We start from the raw sequence: 18,932 nt of genomic DNA on the forward strand, positions 1-18,932 counted from the left end.
CCACCCACATTAAACAGTGAAGTGGGATCGCTTGGTCAGGAGGCTCGGGTTCAACAAGATGAACATCAAAGATGTCAGACTACCAAAAGAGACTTATTCAAATTTAAAAAAAGCTTTGAGTAGTGGATGTATATTCAGACAGAGAATACAATATAATTTTGTTATTTGAATGAGGCAACTGGATCATTCACTTATAAAGCAGATGCTTTCAACACATCCAACTCAATTCACAATGGCATGGTGTGTATCTCTATTGGGGACATGTATCTGTCCAAACATTGAACGTTCAAGACTTGTATGTGAGTTCAAAGTGGGTATCAATGATTCTCTTTGAAGATCATTTTACCAGAGAGCAAAGCACCATGCTTCTTCCCTTCTCATTCTCTTTGTTCTCTATCTATGTCCATGTGTGTAAAGCTCCTTTCCTCCACCTCCTGTCTCTCCAGTGAGGAGCAGTAGGAAGTGCAGTATGGCGCTGCAATGTCACACTGCAGTTTAATGACAGGCCATTACCCTGTTAAAGGGATAGTTCAGCAGTCTATGGCACTGCATCGCAGTGCTTGAGGCGTCACTACAGACCCGGGTTCGATTCCGGTCTGTGAAGCAGCCGGCCGCGAACGGGAGACCCATGAGGTGGCGCACAATTGGCCCAGCGCTGTCTGGGTTAAGGGAGGGTTTGGCCGGCCAGGATGTCCTTGTCCCATCGCTCTCTAGCGACTCCTGTGGCGGGCCGGGCACTTGCACGCTGACACGGTCGCCAGTTGTACAGTGTTTCCTCCGAGACATTGCATCTGGCTTCCGGGTTAAGCGAGCTGTATGTCAAGAAGCAGTGCGGCTTGTAAGGGTCCTGTTTCGGAGGACGCATGGTTCTCAAACTTTGCCTCTCCCGAGTCCGTACGGGAGTTGAAGCGATGGCACAAGACTTTAATAAATACATTTTAAAAAATACATTAAAAATACTGCTTAAATATGGGATAGTTCACCCAAATTACAAAAGTAGATATTGGTTTCCTTACCCTGTAAGCAGTCTATGGACAAGGAACATTATGTGCAAAAAATGCTAATGTTGGTGCTATGACTTGAATGGGATTTGTGCCTCAAACGCCAAAAGGTTAGCATTTGGAAACAGTGCCAGGGAAACTAAACCAAATATGGATTGCTGTCATACCTTGTCCGTATACTGCTTACATTTTGTAATTTGAGTGAACTATCCCTTTAATAACACACTAATGGCTGCTGCTATTTAAAAACACAGCCAAATTTCAGTCATTAACATTCACTTGCTGTTTCAGAGGATCAGCCCAAAACACAACCAATCTGAGCCGTTATTGTTTGATCAGTTATACTGTCCTGCATCATAACCATAGTTAGGAACATATATACATATAATCAGTACAACTACTGAAGTAATATTTAGTTAGACAACTTTTGGTGTGAAAATACTGCACAGTTATCTTGGGAAAAGATGCAACTCTAAAATTATTATAATCATTAGCATATATTAAAAGGGGTGTGGAACTCCGTGTGCTTGTTAGAAGCTAAAGGGTGCTTCACTGTTCCTTGTGGAGTAGACATTTTTAAAGTGACTGTCCAGTGTTTCCAGATTTCTATGAAATATGACCTATTAATCATTACAATGTGAGTGAAATAGTTTCCCTTCCGAAAAAGGTAATAGGGTATGTTAAAAATCATATTTTATGTGTTGGAATGGTGTGGGCATACCCCAACAACAGAATGGTGTGGGCACACCCCAACAACAGAATGGTGTGGGCATATAACGGTCCTAAAAAATATGAACGCAAGTAGCTGATTGTCCAGCTAATCCTCCTCAGGAGGATGACATCATTGTCTATCAGGATATAGCAAGCATTTTTGAAACGTTCTGTTTGAGATACATGTTTGAGTTTTTTTTAACGTGTTTTTTCTTCAATTTACGCTTTGGCCACAAATACGAGTATAGGATGTGTCAACAACTTTATTTGGGTATGAGTTAACAGAATATTAACTTTTAAAAGTGAGATTTTTCCCTGGACAGTTACTTTAAGCATGTATCAAACACAGCAGTAAAAGGGCAAAGACGTGGTTTGTGCTTGGTATGTCTAACTAAGCACTTCTAATTTAATTGGGTTTTGTCATAAAGAGACTCTCCTCCTTGGTGCCCTTTTACTTGAATGCATTTGCCATTTCCTTTACAATGATGCTGGAAAATGTAATAATGCCCTGTAGGCTTTATTGCAACATCAATCATGTAGGATGTAGTTAGCCAGACTTTGATAGAGATTAATGAAATGTCAGGTAATTCTGGGGAATCCTGATTGGCCGGGTGAAATAGGCACTGCTGCTCGGACGCCTGTTGCCACCTGGGCCTCGGAGGTGATTGACGAGACTCAGTTGATTGGCAGGACAAACTAGCTGGAGGAATATATTCTGAAGCAAAGCACACACAAATGAATATAAAAACCTTGGGTAACCAATCCCTAATGATGATGAATGCATGCGACATGAAGATGCAGCTCACATAGAACACTGAGAGACAACAGATTAAGATGAGGCAAAGTTTGGTCTTCGTGTTTGCTTTGAGACTGAGAATACATTCTCACTCCGGTGGAATGATTAAGTCCTATCCCTCATTTTAATCCCTTTGTAACTTTACATAAAATAGATTAATACACATCTCAATACCCGCCGTTTGTCACGTCCTGACCTTAGTTCCTTTTTTATGTCTCTATTTTAGTTTGGTCAGGACGTGAGATGGGGTGGGCATTCTATGTGTTGTTCTATGTTTTTGTATTTCTGTGTTTGGCCTGGTATGGTTCCCAATCAGAGGCAGCTGTTTATCGTTGTCTCTGATTGAGAACCATACTTAGGCAGCCACTATCATTTGTGGGTAGTTGTTTTCTGACTTTGTTTTAGTTACCAGACAAAACTGTTTTGGTTATTCTTTTTGTTACTTTATATTTTAGTGTTCGGTGCTATTGAATAAAATGACGAACACTTACCACGCTGCATATTGGTCCGATCATTCATACTCCTCCTCAGAAGAGGAGGAAAACCGTTACACCGTTACTATAATCCACTGATAAAATGAACATCAAAAGTGATTGATTATATCTATACATATTTTTTAATCAAATTGAGTTGAGAAATAACTCCATGTTAGTTTAAAGAGGGCTGGGCTGTTTGCTCTGTTGGGATTTTGTTCAGAAAATTATTTGGCCCTGAGGAAAGCTGCTATCTGTTGATTTAAATAGCTGGACCTCATTTGGATTTTCACAATGAATACACAAAACGGTAGATTAATGTGTGTGTATAGTGGGTTACTCACTATATCAATAGCCTCATTCTGCACCTCAGTAATGGCAGACAGCTCACCTTTGAAATCAATTAAATAAGGTGGAAAAAGTTAAGCTAATTTAAATTAGGTATTTTCCATTCCATCACACTCCTGGCTACCTGCTCCATAGATGTTGGCGGATCACGGAGTTGCCATGGCGATGAGCTGGCAGACCAATGTGGCGGAATGGGGGTCTATGTTTGAAGTGGCAGGCCCTTTCATAGGGCTTTGATCAAGAAAATGTTTGTAGTGGGGGCAAACCTCAAGAACAAACAGGACTTCTGAGAGATGAGTTATTTGTGGAATATAGTCCTGTCTTGAAGGCAGCTTTTAAAATCCACGGCCTCAGCTTCTCAACTGATAATCACTCCCTTTTTTAATGTAAATTACAGAGGGAAAAAAATAGGGAAAATGGAGAGTCGCCACAAGGAAAACTGGTTCCAACTCATCCACTTTTCCTTTCCCCACTTTCTTTACACAGAAAACACAAAAGAACGTACACATACTAGAGGGCACAGAAGAAGCTAAGCTGGAAGGCTGATGGTGTTTTATAGAGTCTTCAACGAAAGGCCCTAATGCTGGAAAATGCCTGTGCTTCATGGCCCTCTCCCATGCCACAGTAAAGAACAGTGGGCTTGATCCATACACACTGGTCTGGGTACTAATGATTATGAGTCCTCTGGTATAATGTGTTGTTACAGTCCATTCTCTCTAATGGGAGATAAGGCTCATTAACAGGAAAGCCAGGTTAGCATGGGGTGCTGCTGGTGACACTCAAGGTCAGAGGGAAGGTATTAGAACAAGCAGAGCTGACTTTGGTATATGGTCTGCTGGTCATATTAATCATTACAGACTAGTCCTGGGGTGTGGCTCATTTGTATATGCAGAGAGACCACCCTGGGTCATCGGTCTCACTGCTTACAGTCCGTGTCAGTCAGTACATCCACATTACCTTGCATACTCAATGGTCGGTCTTTCCATCAGCCCATGTAATCTTCTCTGAGACACACATGGGTCTTGTCTCTGCTATAACATTAGATATGCAAACTAGAGGTCAATACAGTGTGTGTATGCTGTGTGAATGAATGGTGCATGCTTCACTGCAGGCCCAGTGTAAAGCCATGTGGGCTCACCGGAGGCAGGGTGAGTGCTTTAGTGTTGAGGGTGTGACAGGGCCCCAGTGCTCCTCCATCACGCTGTGGCAGAGTGCACGGCAGTCAGGACCCGGGCTGGGGACAATGATTCAGACAAATGCACAGGCCACCGCCGCCGCTCCCAACCAACCATGTCCCCCAAGCCACACTTTATTGTGGCTTTTCTCAGAGCAGAAACTACATTACTCACTCCAAGGTAAAAGAACAAGTCAGGCACAAAGGTCATATATTTCCCAGTCCGAGTGGGGCTGTATGCTTGCCAAAGTGTAACAGTTACAGAGCCATTGTGAGTCACAGTGCACCAAGCCAAGGATAGATGTTATTTATTCATTGTTTGAACTTGGAACATAATTAAGTTGGGTTTAGTGGACGTTATGCCATGTTATTACATTTTACCAGTACAGACTGTTCCATAGAGGTCTTTATAGAAGGTCTGTCTCTAAAATAAGCTCTAGGTGATGTGTTTGCCAAGCGTCCCCCTGTACCCCTCTTCTTTGTCAATGATTTTGACATGTTCCTTTCCAGACTGTCATTAGTGCCCCCCCCCCCCCCCTCATTTGAATCCCCCCCATCTGGTCTGCAGGGAGGGAAAGGAATGGGTGATTGTTGAATAGCAGGAGCATCAGATAGGCTAATGGATTATTAATGGATAAAATGTCTGTTTGATATGATCACCCTGCTGATGGCCATGCTGTACTTACAGTCTATTCTGCAATTAGGCTATTATGTTCCCCAGCAAGAAAACCAAAAATGTAATTCAAACAGAAGGGGAAACTAACAAAAAGTCACTGACTAACAACCAAAACAGGTGGGGTTTTAGGAGGGGTTCTGAAAGACACTCATGGGGGTGTCCACTGAAAGTTAAATAGCAACAACAACTGGAACCTAAAAGACCCCCACCATGATAGCCCACTAAATTTGACCAAGAGGAGGCAAACAAAAGAAAAATTCACAACAAATTTAAAGACAGGAAGCAAACAAAAAGGAAGAGCGAAACAAAATCAGATACAAGACTGCTTGTCTGGAACTCAAAATAAGGCAATCCAACTGAAGGTGTTAACCCTCCGCATCTAACCAGACAACTGGAAAACTGGGCCAGGCACTCTTAAATAGCAACTGGGCCAGCACAGGTGAAACCCCTTCCAAATAACGAGATGGCAACCAGCACAGGTGTAACTCATACTGACTAACGAGGTGACATCAATCGGTGCGCCCTAGGTGCTAACGTGCTAAAGTCCAACCTCAAAACATAAATGGAAAAAACAATGCCTGTAACAGCTCTCAATAGCTCTGACTAACTCCAAATCACACTGACAAACACACTCAACCAGGACAATGAACCTCCCTCTCAGATGCAAAAATCACACCGTGCTCTCTCTTCAGTGATTCACAATTATCAAGAGAAAAATTTGAACCTTTTATCAATCGCATATGCAAAGTCACATCTAAACTTACCCGGCTAACTTCCTGCAGGTTTGAGGAAGTTCAGTGGTGTGAAAAGGTGTTCTCATCAGAAGGGCCCCTATCAAAAGCTCTGGGGGTGGATCAAAGGGGAAGGGAAAGCAGTGATGAAATATTAATTGTATGCGGCGTGTGTCAGCGAGCCGGGCCCCAGAGCAGGGGCCTGGCCTGGTCCCACAGGAAGGCCTGTCAGGAGCAGGGAGAGAGAGGCAGGAGAAGCCCTGACCTTTGCTGTCAGAAAGAGGGGTGTGGGGATGAGGCCCAAAGCCCCCTGACACCTCCATGTCCCACCGTGGCACCACACTGCTCCTTCCTTGACAGACAGACAAACATCAGTCTCAGATGTGCTCTGGGGTTCCACACTAGAATGGCCGCGATCTCTGCCGTCACACAGCCGCTGACGAGAGTGTCACCAGCTACCAGCCCTACATCCCTACCCAGCCAGAGTCCAGGCAGAAACATACAAAAGAAACTCCAGCTGGGAATACTGGCACGTGACACATCACTTCAACTCACTCTCATTTCCTCACTTTTATACTATAGAACAGGGAACAGATATACTTTACAGCTTTCATAGAAAATTACTTCAATACAGAGTTGATAAATAATTCCTCTTTATCAGTATGTCATTGGTAAGTATAGTAATAATGACAGGGGCACATCATACATTATTTTAATATATTCAACATGAATTTACCTATCCTGTTTATATGGATGTTAGCTAACCGATAAAGATGTGATTCACTGTTGGCAATCATACTGAACACAGTATACTATACTCAATGTATGAACACTCATGCCAACACACACCCACACAAACACAAAACACACACCCCGATGAAGCCTTGACATGTGGCAAACATGCTATCTGGAAACCATAGCTACCAGCTCTTGACACTTCTCCCTAATTATGGCCTCATCAAAAAGAATCCAGAGGCAGTGGAACAGATAGCTCTAAGTGTGACACCGTCACAGTGTAACGCTATTTCCTTAAGTCTGACAAATTAAGTCCTGGCACTGCAAACTACCCTTAGGCTAAAAAAGAGAGAATTTGTCAAATCCAATTGCCTCTTCCTCTATTTTTGTTTTCACACATCTGCATCCTTTTTTCCTCTCCATGTAGAGACTTAAGCCCCAGCGAGTAGGGCGCAGGGAATCCTGGATGGGTGACTGGGCCCTCTCAGCTCATGTTATCCTCCAGTAAAGGCCTCACGTCTCAGCGCTAGGCCAACACCTTGCTGTGTGCAGGTGCACGGCTGCTGGCTAGCTGTCGGGATGAGTTTCCACTAGCCACACGCATAGTCACACTCTCTCAGCTTGGCTTCAACACTGCCCCCCCTTATTATCATCCCAGGAGCGTAGCAGAACTTTCAGACTCAAACCTGCCAGTAGTGGCTGCTTTGCAGCACAGGCTGCGGTCAGAGGGGACATACGAACCAGATCGAAATAAAGATCAGATATGATTTTAGAACATACCAAGCATAAAAAGCTGTCAAAGATTATTCACATATTTCTATCCTGTTTTGTCGTCCACTCAGGGAAGTGTAGCAGTCAGGAGGCTGTGGTGCTGCGTTAACAACGGGGAGAGAGGAGCAGAGAGGAGATGCGAGTGTGGAGTTGACAGCCAGCGTGCTTGTCCCACACTGGGGACACTGAAGCCAGCTGACAGCAGCTCGGTCGCCGTAGCAGCTTCTAGACAGACAGACAGCCTGGCGGCCAGCAGGAAGTCACAGTCACACTGCCCAACTGCACTGGCACTCTCTCTCTCTCTCTCCCTCTCCCTCTCCATCCTGCGCTCTCTCTACCAACACAGTGAGATCTCATTCTGATTGGAGCCAACTTCACCTCCCTCTCTGGCCCCCACTGACAGACACACATCCACCCTGTATCACTCCCTCTTTTTTCTGCCACTGTCACAACTTCCTGGGAAGTTCCAGAACTCTATCCAAATCAGGTACTGTACCCACTACTGGGATGCATGAGCCGATTCATTTATACCCTTGTGGTCCCATGCATTCACACAATAATGCAACTGCAACTTTGATATAAAATGCTAGAGCACAAGACCTGATGCACAAGTAGCTATACTGTGACCTAAAGAATGACCAGCTAGTGTAAACAGTGCACTACAGACCTCCCCTATCCCCTGTAAGCCATGTTCCCATCAGGGAGTGGTAGTAGAGAGGGCAGAGTTGTCTGCTGCCTCCTGATCTCTGGACATAAAGGTGCTGTTTGTTAGAATGGCTCTTGGTTATCTGACAGTGTTAGAGGTCTCTAATTAACATGGGCCTGGCAGGGGCGCTTAATGTCACCTCCTCTAATGCAGTCTCCGGGGACCAGCCAGTGACAGTGAGGAGGGACGACCCTTGTCAGTTTGCTCTTTTAGTGTGTCTTCTGTGACTTTTAAAGCCAATCTCTCATTTGGCAGGAAAAAAAGATTCCCTCAGAAACCGAATGAGTTGGGTTTTAATAACCTATGCAGCTGCTTCAATGAGTTTGATGTCTGTGTGAATAATGCTAAGACAAGGTGCTTACAAGTGCCCTTCAGTTCAGAACCCCAGTGCTCACTGAGTTAGTGAAGACTTCTTATAGTCATGGAGAATTCCACTGCAGATTCAGCTGAATAAGACTTTGATGAGAGTGAGTGTGAGAGACATAAAAATGAGAATGGGCCCAGCCAGGTGCTGAGCAGTGATAACATGTACTGCTGCAGTGCGGTGTGAGACCTGAGTGGAGAGGTCCCTCAGAGTCCTGCCCAGAAGTCACACAGTCAGACTGGAGCCAAACAGAACAGAACCGCCTCAGTCTCCTCAGATTGTAAGCCTCCCACAGGGCCTCCCACTCCCCCCTCCTCACCTCTCCCTTACCCACCATCTGAGCTGCCACAGCAGCTGATTGATAACCCTCCCCTCCTCTGGCCTTTAGTACCCACTCCTTCAGTCACTGCACAACGGCCCTCTCCCTCCCTCTCCTTCCTTGTAGGAATATCAGTGAGGAGGCAAGCGGTTAGTCTACTCTGTCCTTTTTAGGGGTTAAGCAGTGAAGCAGGTGAAACCCTATTGTATTTGTTGGCATTCTTCTTCTTCTGTAAGCAAAAATTCACTTGCAAATTCATGTGAGATGGTAAGACTTACAAGCTTGAGACCTTGAAAAAAAGTCAAGGCCTAAGGGCCACACCTGCTCAAGCAATGCTCTGTTAATTGACCACATGGTGGCGCTAAAACAAGCAATTTAGTATTCAAACTTTGAAAGTGCATGCCCCTCAATCTGTGAGACCTAGAAACCTGAAATGATGTACAAGGAACACATTTCCCTCAAGGACCCATAAGGTCCGCCATGATGAATTTTCCGCCATTTTCTATTTTGTGAAAGACACAATGCTACTCCTCTGGCACCAAATGACCGATCTGCATATGTGGCATCTATGGACCAAGGTCTCTCAAAGCAACAATTTCCAGGCTAGTAGCTCAGACAACATACTGACCAATACACTCTCACGTAGGTGTGATATGGCATAGAAATGCATATAAATCAAACATGGATATTCATATTGTAACAAAACTTGATACACATGTTCCAAATGCTGTCAAGACTCAACAACTGCAAGCACACTTAGATCAGCCACACAGTGGTGCTATAACAGGCCCATATTTCTATATTGATCTCTTTGACACTGTTTGACACAGATGAAATTTGGCACACATGCTCAGGGATGTGAGTCTAGCTAAGCTGCAGAGCAGGGTTTAAAGTATTCAACATCATAGAAAATAGTCCAAAAAACATCAAAAGCATGATCAGTTTGATTTTGAGTTCTGATATTTGACAAGCGTGGTAAACAGTACAAAAGTAGCTAATCTAGGGCGATGTGTCCAGTTTGTCCTGATGGTGGCTCTATGGGCCCACAGCTAAACCGACATTGCTGCTTGCAGCTATATTTTCACCTTGTCTTACTTCAAACTTCTCACTATGCGACAAATAACATTATGTGAAGGTAATTTGTAAGCAGTGCTTGAGCTGGGGGAAAGTGCTGAGGTGTCACAGGGTGTGCTGCAATCCATCAGCCTCAGTCAGGTCCTAAGCAGCCAGCAGCCAGGAAGCAGGAAGGCGTTCCCCACTACAGGCTGGACTAGTGAGCTGTGGTGAAGACCACACTCACTTGGAGGCCCCTGAGCCTAGTACTCTCTACCTGGGGGTCCAACCACTGCTACTGTATATAGCTACACACTTGGACCAATTGTTTTGGATCACAATAACCCATAAAGTACTGGCACATCAGTCCATTTCAAAACTGAATGTATATAACCATTTCTCTTCTTGTGTGTTTGCCTACCCCTCCCAAAATCAGGCAGCTTCTGTGTTTTAGAGTTGTGGCATGTGACGACTGACAGGAACTTCTCTGCGATACATCTCAACTCTTAGAAGACTGATAAGGGGTCTCTGAAATTGTAATGCTTATCTGACACAAAAAGGAGTCTTGTGGGTGGTGATGGTGGCAGTAGTGTTGGTTGAGAATGGAATAATTTGTCATGCCTAATGAATTATTCACAGTCACAGGGGAGATCATCTTCATGCAAAACTCCCAACTTTGTAGCCCACTTAAAACGGAGAAAAGGACAGAGATAAACTCGCACTTTCAAAAGCAAGCCCTTGCCACTGCTTATTTGAAGTCCTCTTTCTACTCAACTCGATTTGCCATGCAAGTTTCACTTGCGGCACATTACCATTAAATAAAGAAGCCAGCTAAATGACCGCTGCTAATACTTAAAGGGCAATTCATATGTCTATATATGTGAAAACTGCGCTTTTCTACATTTTGTTCTACCTGATAACATCATCATTTAAAAAACATTGATTAAGACTATGAGATTCACCGTGATGTGGGGAGCAAGACAATACCCTCCCTCTGGCTAGAAACTTGTTGCAGGTTTTGAAATTCACTATTTTTCTGACTTATAATTCTACCGTGTGATGTCACAGAGATGCATTTTTTTAGGCCCTTTTATCTTTTTAACCACAGATCTTAGAAACACATGGTGGTTTTCATATATATAGACACTAGTATGGTGTTGGGGATAATGAATATGAGGTTGAAAAGTGCTGAAGTTGCTCAATTAAAAAAAAAATATATATATATATATATATATATATATATATATATATATATATATATATTCAGTACCAGTCAAAAGTTTGGGCACACCTACTCATTCAAGGGTTTTTCTTTGACCTCCTATAGGCTGTCTCATCATTGTCGGTGATCAGGTCTACCACCACCACTTAATGATGGTGTTGAAGTCATGCTTGGCCACACAATCGTGGCTGAACAGAGAGTACAGGAGGGGACTAAACATGCACCCCTGAGGGGCCCCCGTGTTGAGGATCAGTGTGGCAGATGTGCTGTTACCTACCCTTACCACCTGGGAGTGGACCGTGAGGATGTCCAGGACCCAGTTGCAGAGGGAGATGTTTAGTCCCAGGGTCCTTAGTTTAGTGATGAGCTTTGTGAGCACTATGGTGTTCTGAGCTGTGTTCTGAGCATTCTCACATAGGTGTTCCTTTTGCCCAGGTAGGAAAGGGCAGTGTGGAGTGCGATTGACATTGTGTCATCTGTGGATCAGTCAGCCTAACCTCAGTGTGCCCATACCTCTCCATTAGCTTCCCCAAAGTCAAGGCAGCCTGTGAGGTAGTATGTACATGTAGACATGGTTAAAGTGACTATGCATATATGATAAACAGAGAGTAGTAGTAGTGTAAAAGAGGGGTTGGGGGGTGGCACACAATGCAAATAGTCATTTGATTACCTGTTCAGGAGTCTTATGGCTTGGGGGTAAAAACTGTTGAAAAAAGCCTTTTTGTCCTAGACTTGGCACTCCGGTACCGCTTGCCATGCGGTAGTAGAGAGAACAGTCTATGACTGAGGTGGCTGGGGTCTTTGACAATTTTTAGGGCCTTCCTATGACACCGCCTGGTGTAGAGGTCCTGGATGGCAGGCAGCTTAGCCCCAGTGATGTACTGGGCCGAATGCACTACCCTAATGCACTACCCAGCCGAAATAACGCTCAGGAAGCACAAAACAAACAAAAATGTCACAAAATGTCATCATAATATATGCACAAATTCTATAAAACTGTTTCGGTTGGGAAGCATGCGAACACCTTTACCCTCTTTTAAGTTAATTGTTGTTGTTCATCAGTCAATCATAATTCCTCCTATCAGCGTCTCGTGTTAATCTTATAGCCTATATTTCAGAGATTCTTGAAAGTCGGGACAGTCCTTGTCTGACAGGGAAACTTTATTTTTTAGATTGTTTTATTTATTTATTTGTGTATTATTTGAGCTTAAAAATTACATTTAGGGGAATTTTGATTTGCTTCGGAATTTTCTAAATATTTTATTTATTATACATTTTTATGTCGGCTCTATGCTTGGAAATGCCCTTGTACAGAGTGAAGGATCCCAATTTCAAAGTCTAAAAACAGCAATAATTAATATTAACAGACAAATTATCTTATGCAGTTTCTTGCAATAGTCCTTTCTTATTTTAAATAATATTTAAATAATATTTTTATCAAAACTGATTTCTTAGATCTATCAGAAATCCTAAATGAATCAGGAATGAGCAGGGTCAGCTACACAGTAAGGTCCCCTACCTTATGTCCTCATTATATGTATCAAATCAAATCAAGATTATCTAGCACATTTCAGACACAGATGCAACGCAATGTGCTTCATAGGAGAAAACTAACAAACAAAAAAACATACATATATTTACTACACAACAAACACCAGAGGATAAAAAATAAACAATAACAATAAAAACTTAAAGACTAAAAAGCACCCTAAGGAAAAGCAAAGCTAAAAAGGTGTGCTGTTTAAATATGTCCACAGTTTCTCCACACTTCAGGTTCTCTGGGAGGCGATTGCAGAGGCTGGGGGCATAGCAACTAAAGGCTGCCTCTACATGCCTCTTGGTCCTAGGCTTTTAGGTAGTTTAAAGGCCAGTGCCAGAGGACCTGAGGGACCTACTGGGTACATAACAAAAAATCATGTCTGACGTGTATTGGAGTGCACAATCGTGGATTGATTTAAAAAACATTAGACTAATCTTAAAATGTATTCTAAAACTCACAGGCAGCCAGTGTAGAGATTCTTTAAAACCAGTTTAATGTGTGCTCTCCATCTGGTCTTGGTCAGTACCCATTCTGCAGTATTCTGTATGTTTTGCAGTTGACCAATGGCTTTCTTGGATAGACCAGACAGGGGAGCGTTACAGAAGTCAAGCCAGCTTGTAATAAAAGCATGAATAAGTCTCTCTGTATCAGCCTGAGAAAGAAATGGCCGCACCTTGGCAATGTTCCTCAGGTGGTACAAAGCTATTTTGGTCACATTTCTAATGTGTGATTCGAAATTGAGTTCAGAATCTAAAATGACACCTAGGTTTTTTACCTGGTGTTTTATTTTTATTGCCTGTAAATTAACATGTGCTGCCAGATTCTCTCTATGCTTTGGCTGCAACAATAAGTACCTTTGTCTTGTCTTGATTTAGCTGGAGGAAGTTGTGAGCCATCCGAGTATTTAAATTACCTATACAGTCTAATAATTTATCCATGGAGCTAAAATCCTCTTCTGACACAGAAATGGAAAGTCGTGTATCATCTGCGTAGCAATGAAAATCAGTCCTGTGCTTTCTGATAATGCTGCCAAGGGGTAACACATATGAGATTTGTTCAGTTTATACATTACCAGTCAAACGTTTGGACACACCAACTCATTCAAGGGTTTTTCTTAATTTTGTACTATTTTCTACATTGTACTGTTGTACATTGTTTGGACGGACCACCAGAACCTAAGGTATATTCAAGCAGTGAAGAGGCTGAACCCGTGTCAGGCCAGGTGGGCCCTATTCTTTGCCAGGTTTGACTTTACCATTTCCTACCGGCCGGGATCTAAGAACGTCAAGGCCAATGCATTGTCCCGGGTGCATGACAGAGAGGATCGGAGGGAGAAAGTGAGCGGTTTTTGCCTTTGGCTGCGATTACAGCTGTGAGTTTTTCTGGGTAAGTCTCTAAGAGCTTTGCACACCTGGAGTGTACAATATTTGCCCATGACTCCTTAAAAATTATCAAACTCTCTTAACTTGGTTGTTGATCATCTCTAGACAGCCATTTTCAAGCTAATCTAAGTCAAAACTGTAACGAGGCCACACAGGAACATTCAATGTCGTCTTGGTAAGCCACTCCAGTGTATAGTTGGCCTATGATTTGGCCTGTTCTTAGCTCTATTCCATTTTTTTTATCCTAAAAAACTACAAAGTCCTTGCCGATGACAAGCATTCTGTCACGCCCTTTTAATCTCTAATTTGGTTAGGTCGGGGTGTGACTAGGGTGGGTACTCTAGTTTTTATATTTCTATGTTGGCCTGGTATGGTTCCCAATCAGAGGCAGCTGTCTATCGTTGTCTCTGATTGGGGATCATATTTAGGCAGCCTTTTCCCACTGGGTTTTTGTGGTATCTTCTTTTTGTGTTGATGCCTGTGAGCTCTACAGAACATCACGTTTCGTTGCTCTTTATTGTTTTTGTGAGTTTCGCGGCCAGGTAGAAAGCCCAAAAGACAGCCCGAAAACATTTTTTGGGGGAGGCACACGGGGTGGTCGGTGGAGCCGAGGAATGAGCCAGAGACCGTCAGGGAGTCGAAGGAGGAACTCGATGAAAGATTCTGGAGAGAGGTGGTGTCAATGTGAGTGCTGCAGAGCGGGCGTGCTGAGGAGCGTGACACCAGTCCAGTGTCATCTGCACCAGTTTCACGCATCTGGCCTCCAGTGTGCCTCCCCAGTCCGGTACGTCCTGTGTCTCCTCCACGCACTTGCCCTGAAGTGTGTGTCACCGTTCCGGTACAATTTGTGCCGGTTCTACACACCAGGTCTCCAGTGCACCTCCACAGGCCGCTACGTCCTGTGCCTGCTCCTTGCACTCTCCCTCAAGTGCGCCTTCCCAGTCAAGTACATCCTGTGCCTGCTCCTCGCACTCTCCCTGAAGTGCGTGTCCCCAGTCCGGTACGTCCTGTGCCTGCTACTCGCACTCTCCCTCAAGTGAGCCTTCCCAGTCAGGTAAGTCCTGTGCCTGCTCAATGCACGCGCCCTGATGTGCATGTCACCAGTCCGGTGCCACATGTGCCGGCCCCACGCATCAGGCCTCCAGACTAGACTAGGGTTCCTAGTCTAGAGCCTCCTGCGAAGGTTCCCAGTCCAGAGCCTCCAGCGAGGGTTCCCAGTCCAGAGCCTCCAGCGAGGGTTCCCAATCCAGATCCTCCAGCGAGGGTTCCCAGTCCAGAGCCTCCAGCGAGGGTTCCAAGTCCAGAGCCTCCAACGAAGGTTCCCAGTCCAGAGCCTCCAGCGAGGGTCCAGCGAGGATCCACGGTCCAGTTCCCCCAGCGACGAACCACGGTCCAGAATCCCCGGCGACGATCCACGGTCCAGAGCTTCTGGCGATGATCCACGGTCCGGTTCCTCTGGCGACGATCCATGGTCCGGTTCCTCCAGCGACGATCCACGGTCCGGACCCTCCGGCAACGATCCACGGTTCGGAGCTTCTGGCAACGAGCCACGGTCCGATTCCTCCAGCGACGATCCACGGTCTGGAGCTTCCGGCGACGATTCCCGCACCAGAGCCACCACTGAAGCTGACGGATCCGCGAGCGGAGCGGGGTCTACGTCCCGCACCGGAGCCGCCACCGAGGCTAGATGCCCACCTGTCACGCCCTTTTAATCTCTAATTTGGTTAGGTCGGGGTGTGACTAGGGTGTGTACTCTAGTTTTTCTATTTCTATGTTGGCCTGGTATGGTTCCCAATCAGGGGCAGCTGTCTATCGTTGTCTCTGACTCTGATTGGGGATCATATTTAGGCAGCCTTTTCCCACTGGGTTTTTGTGGGATCTTGTTTTTGTGTTGATGCCTATGAGCTCTACAGAACGTCACGTTTCGTTGCTCTTTGTTGTTTTTGTGAGTTTCATTTAATAAACATGTGGAACTCTACGTATGCTGCGCCTTGGTCCGAGTATGATGGTTTGAGTATGGTTACCACGACGATCGTGACACATACCCATAACATGATGCAGCCGGCGCCATTCCTGAAAATATGAAGCGTGGTACTCAGTGATGTGTTGTGTTGGATTTGCCCCAAACATAACGCTTTGAATTCAGGACAAAATGTTTTTTTCATTTCCAATTTTTTTGCAGTTTTACTTTTGTGCCTTATTGCAGGATGCATCTTTTTGAATATTTGTTTTCTGTACAGGCTTCCTTCTTTTTACTCTGTCATGTATATTAGTATAGTGGAGTAACTACAATGTTGTTGATCCATCCTGAGTTATATCCTATCACACCCATTAAACTCTGTAAGTGTTTTGTCCTTACAGAGTTTAGTGTTTTGCCCTCATGGAAAATCCCTGAGTGGTTTCCTTCTTTTTTGGCAACTGATTTAGGAAGGACGCCTTTATCTTTGACTGGGTGTATTGATACACCATCCAAAGTGTAAAATTAATACAGTTGAAGTCGGAAGTTTACATACACTTAGATTAAAACTCCACAAATTTCTTGTTAACAAACTATAGTTTTGGCAAGTCGGTTAGGACATCTACTTTTTGCATGACACAAGTCATTTTTCCAACAATTGTTTATAGACAGATTATTTCACTTGTAATTCACTGTATCACAATTCCAGTGAGTCAGAAGTTTACATACACTATGTTACTGTGCATTTAAACAGCTTGGAAAATTCCAGAAAATGATATCATGGCTTTAGAAGCTTCTGATAGGCTAATTGACATCATTTGAGTCGACTGGAGGTGTACCTGTGGATGTATTTCAAGGCCTACCTTCAAACTTAGTGCCTCTTTGCTTGACATCATGGGAAAATCAAAACAAATCAGTCAAGACCTAAGAAAAAAAATTGTAGACCTCCACAAGTCTGGTTCATCCATGGGAGCAATTTCCAAATGCCTGAAGGTACCACGTTCATCTGTACAAACAATAGTGCGCAAGTATAAACACCACTGGACCACTCAGCCATCATACCGCTCAGGAAGGAGATGCGTTCTGTCTCCTAGAGAAGAATGTGCTTTGGTGCAAAAAGTGCAAATCAATCCCAGAACAGTAAAGGACCTTGCGAAGATGCTGGAGGAAACAGGTACAAAAGCATCTATATCCACAGTAAAACAAGTCCTATATAGACATAACCTGAAAGGCCGCTCAGCAAGGAAGAAGCCACTGCTCCAAAACCGCCATAAAAAAGCCAGACTATGGTTTGCAACTGCACATGGGGACAAAGATCGTACTTTTTGGAGAAATGTCCTCTGGTCTGAAAAATAGACCTGCCATAATGACAATTGTTGTGTTTGGAGGGAAAAGGGGAGGCGTGCAAGCCGAAGAACACCATCCCAACCGTGAAGCACTTGGTGGCAGCATCATGTCGTGGGGGTGCTTTGCTGCAGGAGGGACTGGTGCACTTCACAAAATAGATGGCATCATGAGGGTGGAAAATTATGTGGATACATTGAAGCAACATCTCAAGACTTCAGTCAGGAAGTTAAAGCTTGGTCGCAAATGGGTCTTCCAAATGGACAATGACCCCAAGCATACTTCCAAAGTTGTGGCAAAATGTCTTAAGGACAATAAAGTCAAGGTATTGGAGTGGCCATTACAAAACCCTGACCTCAATTCTATAGAAAATTTGTGGGCAGAACTGAAAAGTGTGTGCGAGCAAGGAGGCTTACTAACCTGACTCGGTTACACCAGCTCTGTCAGGAGGAATGGGCCAAAATTCAGCCAACTTATTGTGGGAAGCTTGTGGAAGGCTACCTGAAACGTTTGACCCAAGTTAAAGAATTTAAATTATCTGAATATGTGGGGTACAGAGATGTGGTAGTCATCTAAACACTATTATGGCACACAGAGTCCATGCAGTTTATTATGTGACTTGTTAAGCACATTTTACTCCTGAATTTATTTAGGCTTACCATAACGAAAGGGTGGAATACTTAGAGTCAAGACGTTTCAGCTTTTCATTTTTTATTAATTTGTAAATATTTCTAAAAACATTATTCTAGATTGACATGATGGGGTATGGTGTGTAAATTAGTGATACAAAATCTCAATTTAATCCTGAGATATTGATGATGCAGGAATCAAAGAAGTAGCCTTACGCTAGAAATAGAAGGCTCCAGAGTGGTGCAGTGTTCTAAGGCACTGCATCGCAGTGCTAGCTGTCCCACTAGAAATCCTGAGTTCGAGTCCAGGCTCTGTCGCAGCCGACCATGACCGGAGACCCATGGGGCGGCGCACAATTTTCCCAGCACCGTCCGGGTTAGGGGAGGGTTTGGCTGGCAGGGATGTCCTTGTCCCATCGCGCACTACCGGCTCTTGTGGCAGGCCGGGCGCAGTGCACACTGACACGGTTGAGAGGTGTACAGTGTTTCCTCCGATACATTGGTGAGGCTGGCTTCCGGGTTAAGTGGGTATTGTGTCAAGAAGCAGTGTGGCTTGGTTGGGTTGTGTTTTAGAGGATGCACGGCTCTCGACCTTCGCCTCTCCCGAGTCCGTACGGGAGTTGCAGCGATGAGACAAGACTGTAACTACCAATTGGATACCATGAAAAATAATAAAATATAAATAAATAAATAGAAGGACATGAAACAAGCAAACACAATTAAATAAACATACGCTTGAATGATCAATTTCCTATCAATTCAGCACATAGGCAGGCAGACAGTAAGTGACCTCCATATGACTGACACATTGTATATATGTAGGTTAGAGTCGTTGTTGAGAATGGCAGTGGCTTGTCATGAATATCTAGTCTGGGGAGCAGCACAATGTTCCCTCTGTCTCTCATGACAGAGGCGGGCAGATTTTATCTAGCCTAATACAAATTGATTGCCCTTGAAATGTAACAAAATTGCTTAGCAAGTAACAAGCTAGATTTAATGC

General features: G+C 44.1%; 1 protein-coding gene across 1 annotated transcript in view; it reads right to left on the minus strand.

Annotated features, from left to right (window-relative positions):
• Positions 1-18,932, minus strand: part of LOC109897490 (cytosolic carboxypeptidase 6) — a 469,989-nt gene that overhangs the window by 56,513 nt on the left and 394,544 nt on the right. Inside the window, exon 8 of the mRNA XM_031832857.1 lies at positions 12,836-12,858. Within this exon, the coding sequence (XP_031688717.1) occupies positions 12,836-12,858 (23 nt within the window). The remainder of the gene's footprint in view (positions 1-12,835; positions 12,859-18,932) is intronic.

Source organism: Oncorhynchus kisutch, linkage group LG10 (genome assembly GCF_002021735.2).
Source record: "Oncorhynchus kisutch isolate 150728-3 linkage group LG10, Okis_V2, whole genome shotgun sequence".
Taxonomy (NCBI): Eukaryota; Metazoa; Chordata; class Actinopteri; order Salmoniformes; family Salmonidae; genus Oncorhynchus; species Oncorhynchus kisutch.